This window comes from Melanotaenia boesemani, chromosome 17, assembly GCF_017639745.1.
Source record: "Melanotaenia boesemani isolate fMelBoe1 chromosome 17, fMelBoe1.pri, whole genome shotgun sequence".
Lineage (NCBI taxonomy): Eukaryota > Metazoa > Chordata > Actinopteri > Atheriniformes > Melanotaeniidae > Melanotaenia > Melanotaenia boesemani.
Genome location: NC_055698.1, coordinates 31,935,171 through 31,947,436, shown reverse-complemented (window position 1 = coordinate 31,947,436; position 12,266 = coordinate 31,935,171). Strand labels below are relative to the sequence as shown.

The 12,266-nt window shown below is 42.4% G+C and overlaps 1 protein-coding gene across 5 annotated transcripts in view; it reads left to right on the top strand.

Moving 5' to 3' along the window:
- The window catches only part of atp9b (ATPase phospholipid transporting 9B), a 50,395-nt gene extending 46,347 nt beyond the window's left edge, over positions 1 to 4,048 (top strand). For 2 of the 5 annotated variants that reach the window (XM_042012546.1, XM_042012542.1), the window contains 2 exons: positions 117 to 149; positions 375 to 1,025. In XM_042012546.1, the coding sequence (XP_041868480.1) occupies positions 117 to 149; positions 375 to 511 (170 nt within the window). In that variant the 3' untranslated portion in view covers positions 512 to 1,025. Of the gene's footprint in view, positions 1 to 116; positions 150 to 374; positions 1,026 to 4,025 lie in introns of those variants that run through there. The other 3 variants (XM_042012544.1, XM_042012543.1, XM_042012545.1) reach the window with 3 other exon arrangements.
- The last annotated feature ends 8,218 nt before the right edge of the window (positions 4,049 to 12,266 follow it).

Genomic DNA, 12,266 nt, shown 5'->3' with positions numbered 1-12,266 from the left:
TCCTTCTGTTCAGTCTGATGCTGCTAGCTGAAGTGTTTTCTGTTGTCCCCCCCTTCCTCCCGTTTTGCTGAACTCACTGCTTCTGCTGCACTTCTTTGCTTCTGTGTGGACGACAGGCATAGGCAGGGTGTCGTTTGGAGCTTTCCTCGGTAGGTCTGCAGCATGATCACGTCTTCACCTCCTCATCCATCCGTTACGTTATGTTTTACCTCACATTCTTCTGTGTTGTTGATGTTGTCATATCGTCCATCCCACTGTTTGCTTTTCACCTAAAAACGTGTTTTGATCGGATTTGGCACATCTGAGGCGGGTTTCTAAACTCCGTCCCGGCTGCTCGTGCTGATTCATTCAGCTCTCTCGTTTCCTCCTTCCAGACTTCTCCTACATCACCACTTGGCCTTTCCTGTGGAAGGTGTCCGCCATCACGCTCGTCAGCTGTCTTCCTCTCTACATAATCAAGTACCTGAAGCGCAAGTTTTCCCCTCCGAGCTACTCCAAACTGTCCTCGTGACAAACTGGGACGACTGGTTAGTTCTGCAGCTCTGCACTGCTTTGATTTTTTATTGTCAGCACTTTTTTTTATATTTTACTCACTGGTCTTCAGTGCTGGACAGGTGGAGGAACCACTGGAACAATCACAAACTGAGAGAAAAGAGTTTTGGGGGTTTTTGTCGCTGCATCTTTGGGTTTACTTGAAGAAAAAACTCCTCCTGAAGAAGCGTCTGCAGGCAGAAGGTCGGAAACACTCGTTCTGTCGTAACGGCTCAACCTGCCTTTTGTTTCAAACCAGTGAGAAAAATCAAGTCATTTTTTACAGTTTCGATGCAACACTTCCAATGTTTAGGTTTTTTAACCATGGTGTTCAGGGTGTTTTTTAAGTGTTACCTTTATTAAAAGTGTTTATGGCCTGCATTTTGAACAATGTTGAATTACTGGAAGGGATAAATAAATCACTTACTTTTAGGTTATCCTGTGTTACTGTAAATAAAGCCTTTACATGCAGCGCTGACTGCTGCCAGCGTAAACCTCAGTGTTTAACTCTGTACAAACGCGCATCAACCAAAACAGCATCCATCAAGACATTCAGAAGAAAACACCCACAAATGCTGTTTAATGTCCTTTTATTTTCATACAAGTCCAGTTCCAGAAAAGCTGGGATGCTGCGTAAAATGTAAACACAGAATTTAATGATTTCCAGATCTTATCAAGCCATCTTTTACTCCCAGTAGGAGTAGATCGACAACATGTCAGATGATGAAACTGAGACATTTTACCATGTGAGGAGCATTTGACAACTAATCAGGTTACCTGTCAACAGGTCAGTAACATGACTGGGTGTGAAAGGAGCATTTCAGAGAGGCAGAGTCTCTCAGATGGAAAGATGGACAGAGCTTCACCAACCTGAGACAAACTGGATCTAAAACTGTGGAACAATTTCAGAAAAATGTTCCTCAGAAGATTCAGAAAATCAGGAGGAGTCTCTGTGTACATGGGACAAGGCTGGGTGCTGGTGATCTTCTGCATTAAAAGCAGACATGATTCTCTACTGGAAACCACTGCAGAGGACATTATTCTCCTAAAACTCCAGCAACTGGTCTCCTCACTTCCCAGACGTTTCCAGACATGTTAGAAGAAGAGACGCTACACCATGCTGAACACCACCCTGGAACTACTTTTTACACCGTGCTGAACACCACCCTGGAACTACTTTTTACACCATGCTGAACATCACCCTGGAACTACTTTTTACACCGTGCTGAACATCATCCTGGAACTACTTTTTACACCGTGCTGAACATCACCCTGGAACTACTTTTTCCACCGTGCTGAACACCACCCTGGAACTACTTTTTACACCATGCTGAACATCACCCTGGAACTACTTTTTACACCGTGCTGAACACCACCCTGGAACTACTTTTTACACCGTGCTGAACACCACCCTGGAACTACTTTTTACACCGTGCTGAACATCACCCTGGAACTACTTTTTACACCGTGCTGAACATCATCCTGGAACTACTTTTTACACCATGCTGAACATCACCCTGGAACTACTTTTTACACCATGCTGAACATCACCCTGGAACTACTTTTTCCACCGTGCTGAACATCACCCTGGAACTACTTTTTACACCGTGCTGAACATCACCCTGGAACTACTTTTTCCACCGTGCCGAACATCACCCTGGAACTACTTTTTCCACCGTGCTGAACATCACCCTAGAACTACTTTTTACACCATGCTGAACATCACCCTGGAACTACTTTTTACACCGTGCTGAACATCACCCTGGAACTACTTTTTACACCATGCTGAACATCACCCTGGAACTACTTTTTACACCATGCTGAACATCACCCTGGAACTACTTTTTACACCATGCTGAACATCACCCTGGAACTACTTTTTACACCGTGCTGAACATCACCCTGGAACTACTTTTTACACCGTGCTGAACATCACCCTGGAACTACTTTTTCCACCGTGCTGAACATCACCCTGGAACTACTTTTTCCACCGTGCTGAACACCACCCTGGAACTACTTTTTACACCATGCTGAACACCACCCTGGAACTACTTTTTACACCATGCCGAGCATCACCCTGGAACTACTTTTTACACCGTGCTGAACACCACCCTGGAACTACTTTTTACACCATGCTGAACATCACCCTGGAACTACTTTTTACACCATGCTGAACATCACCATGGAACTACTTTTTACACCGTGCTGAACATCACCATGGAACTACTTTTTACACCGTGCCGAACATCACCATGGAACTACTTTTTACACCATGCTGAACATCACCTTGGAACTACTTTCTACACCGTGCTGAACATCACCCTGGAACTACTTTTTCCAGACGTGTTGCTGCGTCAGATTCACTATCAGCTCATATTTTCATCACATGGTGAAACATCTGTTTCATCATCTGATATGTTGTTTATCTTCTACTGGGGATTAAATCTGACCTGATGAGATTTGGAAACCAGTGATTTGTTTTTATTTACATTTTAAACAGCATCCCAAGTTTGTTGTAGTTGTACAATGCTTCATCTTTACGATATAAAACCAGCAGCACTCCTCAGAAGCATTAAATGTTTTTCATATTTCGCCTTGAATAAAAGTGAATGACTCCACATTTCCGATGCCTGACGGCGGCCTGTCGCAGCTCGCTTTGTGCCTCATTATCTCGTCTCTTAATGTATCAGAGCTGAACTTGGATCATCTCCTTTCCTCGTTTGCAAACATTTTTCAGATGAAAAACTTAAAGTCTCAACGAAGGTGCTGAAGACATTCGGCCCTGCGGGACGTAGATGTTTTTAAGGAGGAATGAGTTTTATCATTCCTCCTTTCACATGTTGGTGAAAAAGTAAAACTGAACTTTTAAATGTAAAGCTCAGAAACAGGGTTCATGTTGTTTTGGTCAGATTGTCTGTTTCTGATGGATAAAACTTAACTGAGACGATCATTCCTGTAGCTTGCGGACGCCGTGGCAGTCCTGCTGTAAGATGCAGCCGCCCTGTGAGGGGAAAAAAGAGAAAACAAAGGTAGTTTGAGGGGAAAAATTGGCGTCACTGCGACAGTTTAATTGGTGATTTTTACATTCTTACAAAAAGCCGATAGATTCCTGTGTTTCCTGTTGAGGTCTTTGTCCCGTGTTTGTGTCGATGTAATGAATCGCTTTTCATGTCCTACACTGCAGTTTTTAACAGTGTTATTTATAGATTTCCTAATGATTAAAAATGAATAAAAGAAGCAATGAAACCTGAAAAGTTTTGATATTACAGGGTTGGTTTGTTGTAAAGTTTGTTGTGTGGCCACTAGATGGAGCCAGAGACTACATGAGGTGGAGGTTGAAACTGGGATGGTGTGAAAGATGCAAACTGAAAAATAAAAATCATTCTTACACTGACTCGGACTTTTATTTTATTTCAGAGAATGAACCCCAAATTTTTCATGTTTTATCTTGTCAACTCAATTTTGCAGAATATTCATTCATTTTTATATTTCAGGCTGCAGCACATTTCAGGAAAAGCTCAGCGAGTCTTTTTCCCTCGGCAGCGTTCCCGTTCCTTCTCCCACCGCTTAGACGTCCTAACATCCAGGACACCAGTCAGGAAGAGTTCCAGGTTTCATTTAGTCTCATTTTCCTGCAACACGTCTCCAGGTGTCCATCAGAACCGAGTCATGGTTGTTCCAGGCGGATCAGTCCAGAACCAGAACCCTCAGTGTGGTCTTCAAGGTAGCAGATGAACCCTGATCCAACCCCGACCACCAGAACCCTGATCCAACCCCCGACCATCAGAACCCTGATCCAACCCCAGACCATCACAGAACCATGATCCAACCCCCGACCATCAGAACCCTGATCCAACCCCAGATCATCACAGAACCCTGATCCAACCCCAGACCATCACAGAACCCTGATCCAACCCCAGACCATCACAGAACCCTGATCCCACCCCAGACCATCACAGAACCCTGATCCCATCCCAGACCATCACAGAACCCTGATCCAACCCCGACCATCACAGAACCCTGATCCAACCCCCGACCATCAGAACCCTGATCCAACCCCAGACCATCACAGAACCCTGATCCAACCCCCGACCATCAGAACCCTGATCCAACCCCCGACCATCAGAACTCTGATCCAACCCCGACCATCAGAACCCTGATCCAACCCCAGACCATCAGAACCCTGATCCAACCCTGATCTGGCTGGTCTTACCATAGTCCAGGTCTCTACTAAGTGGTGGTCCATCCTAAGTGCCTCCGAGTCCAGAGAAGTTGACACCATCTCTGGAACTCTGATGAGGAACTTAACTCTGGATTGTAGAGCTGATAAAGGTTTCTACAGTAAAGGCAGATTTATACACACACGGCATCAGAAAATACCACCGAACTGAAGTGAACCATCAAAAGAACTGCGACCTGGTGAGTTTACCGGCCGATACCACCCCTGCTGCTGATTGGTGATAGGTGTAAGTGTAAGTGAGAAAGTGTTTTTGACATTTTTTTACACCACTTTAGGTATGAGCTTGTGGTCCTGCACCCTCCTTTTCCTTCCATGGGTAGTTTGGAACTGGAAACATCCTGTAGCTTGTTAAAGTCTTGATCAGGAATTTGGAGCATTATTGGTGCATTAAACACACTAATTCCTTATAATTTGCATCAAAAATCCATCAAACTCTGATGGATTTAAAGCAACTTCTGCAATGCAGTATTTAAAAAATCCTGGTCTATATTTTCCAGTCTGTTACCTGATTTCTGTCAGAGTACATACGTACGTACGTAGTGATGTAATTTCCTGTCATTTTCAAAACGCCCAGTCTTTATTAAACATTGGCAGAAGTATTAGCATTAGCTGCTAATGTGGGAGCTAATAAGCTGAAAATGAGTACACAGGAATGTTTTACTTCTGTCTTTTGCGCATGCATTGACATGCGGTCTACATGCGCAAAGACATCGGGGTATTGGGGAGAAATCTAGATGTGTTAATTAGACTTCTTATCTGTCAGTGTGTTGTCCTGCAGGTTTAATCACATGTACTGGTGAACATGTTTGTCCTCCTGTAGGTGCTCCTGATGATTGTCTGCTTTGCTTTCTTACAGTTTCTTTACATCTGTAGCAGGCACTTGTCTTCTGTTGGGTTTTGTTTGTACAGTTGTTTGTTTTTTGTGTCTTTCTCTACTTTTTTCTTCTCCCCCTTCTCAATGTGCTGCGATTGGTTGGCTCATGTGGTCTGAGCAGACTCCGCCCACCTCCTTTCAGAAAGCATTATGGTGCAAAAATTAATAAACCGCAGAATGAACTTTCATTTATTTGAGCATTTTTAAAAAATACCACAAAGAAAACCAACAAATATTAGAAATAGTTTATAAACAAGGAACAGTGAATAATAAGGACTTTAATGGGCAATGTGTTATCACTTTCTCCCGCAGAGCAGGAAGCATTTTGTGGATGGAGGGTGACCGAGTGATGAATGTGATGGTCTGATGGCTTCGACATGTTCACAGGAGTTCTTTTATCTTCCCGTTTTCACCAAGGAGCTGCAGAAGAAGGTCATCGCTGCAGGTTGGATTTTAGCGTTCCCACAATGGGTTCTGTGGAAGATTGTTGCAGCGTGTTTTCCAGACCAGATGTGCTGCATGAGCAGCTCTGATGGACTCGATAATCTTCATGTGACTCATGATTTTTGTTTTTTAGTTCCAACAGAGAACTTTGTTTTTATTGAGACGGTTTTCTATTTTTTTCCTATACATTTAAACCACTGAAAAATGACTGCTTTAGGTTTTGTGTTTGCAGGAAAGTAAAGTTCAGCCATTTGTTGTACCTTTATATTAATGGGACACGTTTTTAGATGCAGAGCTGTGATGCTGCTACAAGAAAATACGTATTGTTTTGATCTTCAACTCTTTGGCTGACAAAATACTTTTCTATAAAAAGAATGAGGAGGACGAGTGCTCAGATGCTCCTACAGCAACATTAAAGTGCTTTCTAAACATGAAAGTTGGAAATGTTCTTCATACTCAGACTAAATGAATATCACAATAATATCAGGACGTATTTTTGGAAGATGCGAACATCTTCAGATGCATTAGCTGATGGTGCTGCTACATGAGACTTTTTCTGTTAGATGGCTGGAACGCGTTTCCATCATTGGTTGATAAAAAGCTTCAAAGGAAGGAAAAGGATGAAGTGGGAATCTGAGAGTCAAGACGTCTGATTTACAATCTGCTCTATGCTTTGTCGTCTGGGTTAAAGAACAAAAACAAAATTTTTAGGCGAATCAGAGCAGGAATAGAAATGACGTCAAAATGTTTAAAAGCTGGCCTGACTCATTAGAAAACAAACGACGAAAATGGGCTCCGCCAAGACAAACAAGAATAGCACCGACAGATAAGAAGAAGTCTGACCTGGGAACGAGTCCACCACATCACGGTTTGCTCAACAGAAAACCAGCTCTGACCTGCACCCACATGGAGACGGAACGATTCCCATTTTTAAAGTTTTCCCTAAAGACGGAAACGTGTCGTGAGGTGTCGTGTGAAAGTGTCAGAGGTGTCGTGTGAAAGTGTCAGAGGTGTCGTGTGAAAGTGTCAGAGGTGTCGTGAGGTGTCTGTGAAAGTGTCAGAGGTGTCGTGAGGTGTCGTGTGAAAGTGTCAGAGGTGTCGTGAGGTGTCGTGTGAAAGTGTTGGAGGTGTCGTTGGTAAAGAGGCTCCTCAGCCTCCACACAGAAACCGGACAAACGGTTATTTCCTCCTGAGTTGTAGATCTGCAGGAAAACGATCAAAAATCTGATGTTCTGGAACATAATCAGTTATTTTTATTCTGATTTTTATTCTGAGAGCAGGTTGTGGAACTTCCCCTTAATTCAGGTATAAGAAATAATTTTTAAAGGTCTCATGGAATCTGAAAAACTGAATTTATTCTTTTCAGTGTTTTAGTAAAATGATCTCATCAGTTCACAAAAACATTTTTGTTCTAATTTAATAAAAGCAAAGGATTTTTAAATTATGTCAATTCAGAATAATCAAATTAAAATTTATTTATATTTTGGTAAATTTATCTTATTTCAGAGAAAAATATAGTTAATTTTTTTGGGTGAAATTTGTAGTCAATTATGAAAAAACAGTCTAATAGAAAATATTTTTTTATTATTATTTTGATCAAATCATCTGGAAAATTACGGGAAAAACAAAAGATTTTTTAAGAAATATTAAAATTAGATTTTTCAAACGAAAAACGGAATTTCTCATTTTTTAAATGTTTTTGTAAAATGATCAGTTCACAAAAAAACTAACCTTTTGTTGAAATATCAATTAATAAAAGCAAAGGATCATTTTAATTGTCCTGGAAATTCAGGAAAATAAGAAAGTTTCATTTATATTACGGAAAATTTATTTAGTCAGATTTTTGTCATACTTGCGTAATAAATTAAGATTCTTGAGTAAAATTTATTGTCAGTTAAATAAACCAAATGGAAAATGTGTATATTTTATTCTTATTTTCATTTTGGTGATATATTATTGTCAGTTCAGAAAAACAAAGTTTCAAAAATTATTATTTTTTATTTTATTTTATTTTAATTTATTTTTAATTTTTTTTTTTTTTTTTAACTTGTCCTGTCCAGCATCATAGCAGCAAAATGATAATCTGGTTGCTGTATCGTGCTGAACAAATTTGCTCTGCCAAGGGGAGGCCTATGGGTAAGGCTCCTCTTGATAATGTGATTAATTTATTTATTTATTTACTTTGAATCACGGAATCTATGTAATCTTGCTGGACCTGACCGGAGGGGACAGAAAAAGATGGAAAATAGCAAAAAAAGAGCAAAAGGGAAAGAAGAAAGGAGACAAAAAGATCACAGACAGAAGGAAACGACCCTTCAATCCACACCATCACCAGACAACAAACTGTTACACCTGTACATGAACACACCAGAAAATTTCCTACAACTTTTACAAAAACACACACACAGGAAAAACCAGGGCTGCTAGTCATTAAGAGTTTTTAAATAATAACCAAATCAAAAAGACATATCATGAAACTAGCACAACGGCGACCAGATACTAACTCAGGAAAAATAAAAAAAAAAGAATTATCTCTTAGTATAAAAACCCACTGAACAATTCAGTGACTGTGTCAGCATGCAGAGGATGAGGAATAAGGAGTGATCAGTGATGAAGAGTGGTGAGTGAGATCGTCCAAATGCGACCACGCCTCCACGGAGGTCAGCAGCAGGCCAGGGCAGCCCAGAGACCTGGGCCCTCAGCAGCAGCCCTGGAGCACTACCCCAAGCTATCCCACCATGAAGACGACTCCAGCCCCACCCGAAGGGCGGCAGAGGAGAGCCCCAGCAAGAGCCCCCATGGTCTTGGGGCACAGGTCCCAGTGAGCCCAGAGGCAGCCGCCCCACCCCCAAAGGCAGAGGGCCCGCACCATGCCTAGGAGGACCAGGCCCCCCCAGACAACCACCCAGCGTAGGCCAGCACTCACCTCGATGTTCCAGCCAGACACCCCAGGCGGACCAGAGGACAGAGGCACACCACCCCCAGGCCCGCCCAGGTCCCCCCACAAGTGCACTAACCCCGCCCCAAACACACACAGAAACACATGCACACACCTATATCCTTGCACCCTCCCTCTCATCCTAACATATACATGCCTCCTCACCCCCACCTACACAATATAAACACTCACACAGCATACAAGAAGAGGGGTGTGAGGTGTCCCCATTGTCCTCCTCCTCCTCCCCACTCATGACTGTTTGTGGTGAGTGTGTTTTTTGCAAGTAAAACTGGGGCACTGCCCCCCACTCCCACCCTCCATGCACCTCATGACACGCCCCTCAGAAGTTGTTTGTGTGTTGTGTTGGTGTTTTGATGTCTAAGTGTAATTTAAACCGAGAGGCAAGTCGCCACAGGGTGCACCTAAGGAAGCCACTTGGGTGGCCCCCCCGGCTACACCCCGCATGATGTGCACGCCTCCCAAATCCCTATGTGTGTGTGTGTGTATGTGTGTATGTAAGAGAGATTGAGAGAGCGGGGAAGAAGAGGGGTCCCAAGGGAAGAGAACCTCCCTCCGGATGGTAAGCTGCCAGCTGCACTAGGCACCTCTGTTCCCCAGGAGGCCCCCCAGGGCAAGACAGGCCAGAGGCAGCCGCCCCCCACGACCAGGCCACGCAGCGACTGCAGCCAACGAGCCGCCACTGACCCCAGAAAACACCCACTCACCAGACACCCAAGGGGGAAGGAGAGGAGCGGAAGGAGAATAACGGGAGAGCCCAGATCCATGGCGCACCACCCCCAGGCCCACCCAGGCCCCCACCCAGGCCTCATGTCATCCCTCCCCACCCCACCTACTCACCTATGATCTTACACACTCCCACTCATCCTAGCACATGCATACGCACACACACAAACATACCCCCACACCCACACAAACATCATCAAAAATTATTTAATAAATTCAGATTTTTCTTTTGTAAAATTATATAATTTCAGAACAAAACAAACATTTTTGTTGTAAAATGATCTCATCACTTGACAAAACTGAAGAGGAAAACCAGAGGCCATTTTTAAATTGCCTCATAAATTCAGGAAAATGGATTTAATTATCTATTAATTCAGAAGAAAATTAAATAAAATTTTAGAAGAACAAAGAAGACATTTTTAAATGTCAGATTCAGAAAGAACTAATGAAATTCTTTTTTTTGGTAAAATTATCAAGTCAATAAAGAAAAAGAGGAAAATTCTTTTGTAAAATTATCTTTTTTTTTCCAAGTGAATGGAGGACGCTTCTGAAGAAATTGAGATTAAAAAGTATTTTTCTTTTGTGTTTAAACACTTTTCCATAACAAACATCTCCTCGACTATCAGGCCGTGAACACAACAAACACGAGCAAACCTTCCCTCTGAAAAACACTCAATTTAAAGTTTTTTTTAGACAATTTCTTGGACTTTCTGTCCATCTGCATAAAAACAAAAGTTTAGTTTTCTCACGTTTTCACTCCAACACCAGGACATTAGAAAGAAGACCCGAGCTGAGGTTTTTTTTGTAATGACTCTGTTCTCAGCCTCCGCAGCACTTTGACAGTCAAATGTGGTCGACTTTCAGCAGATGCAGCACATACTTAATGTAAAAAGCCACAGAGACGAGTTTAGACCTCTCAGCCTTTCAGTGCGTGGAAGCTGCTGCTACAACAGCTGGACGAGATTTAATTATCTGAGTGCACAAACACGACAGCAGAGCTGCTACGCTGCGAGAAAGGGATTTCATGATCTAATGTTTTGTCTCTAGTTCAACAAATTGTCATAAAAATGACTCCATAACTAAATTTGAGGACGTGCAGGATGAGACGTTTTTGCAAAACACTTCTTGACTAAACTCAATTTGATCCAGCACATAAGTGGGAGACCAAACACTTACGCAGCAGAAATTTCAGATGCAGGGAACATTTGTCAAATTAGCTGTTTTTTTTTAAAGAATTTTTGCAGCTTTTTTCTATGCTGGAGGGGCCAACCTGCTATTATGCCATTATGCTATCCTGTTACCAAGCAGCTAAGTGGCTTCTGCAGCCATATTCCCTCAGTCTGAGCTTGTTATAAAATTCCACGGCACCCAGTCTGAATTAAGAAGCAGCATGTTGAGATAAAGTTACGGCTGGTTGGTGATGTTCAGATGAGGCTGCTCCACTCTGAGGAGCCAATCCCAAACATTCCCAACATTGAATTATTTATGCATTCAACAGACAAGATCTCAATCACAACTTTAACGTTGTTGAATGTGAAGCCTGAGGTTGATGGCCTGTAGGGGCCGCTCAGAGCCATGTGTGCTCCACGTGTGCTACACATGTGCTACACATGTGCATGTGAATAACATGGTTCTCATATGCAAACGTGTGGTTTTGGAACATTTTCATGTGATCCACATGTGAAGCCTGTGTGGTCCACATCTACATGCATATGTGAATAACGTGGTCCTTGTTTTTTTTTAACATTTTCATGCAGTCCATATGTGAAGAACATGTGAAGCATGATCCACATGTGAAGAACATGTGAAGCACATGTCTTCCACATGCACATGTGAAAAACATGGGATCCTTGTGCAAAATGTGGTTCTGAAACATTTTTACATAATCCACATGTGCTTAACATGCTTTCACAGACAGTGGTTTCTGGAAGTCTACCTGAACATAAGCAGTGGTTCCCAGTAGAGAATCATGTCTGCTTTTAATGCAGAAGATCACCAGCATCCAGCCTTGTCCCATGCACACAGAGATTCCCCCTAATTCTCTGAATCTACTGATTATATTCTACACTGTAGATGGTGGATCTTCAAAGTCTGAGAAACATTTTTCTGAAACTGTTCCACAGTTTTAGACCCAGCTTGTCTCAGATTGGTGAAGCTCTGTCCATCTTTCCATCTGAGAGACTCTGCCTCTCTGAAATGCTCCTTTTATACCAGTCATGTTACTGACCTGTTGCCAGGTAACCTGGTTAGTTGTCTAATGCTCCTCCAGGTGTTTCTGGTTTGTACCAGGTACTTTTCCAGCCTTTTGTTTCACTTTAGATTCACTATCAGCTCTGATTTTCCATCACATGGTGAAATGACTCAGTTTCATCATCTGACATGTTTTTATCTTCTACTGGGAATAAAATCTGAGTTGATGAGATCTGGAAATCACTGAACTCTGGTTTTATTTCCATTTACACAGCATCTGAGCTATTTTGGAATGAGGTTGTGGA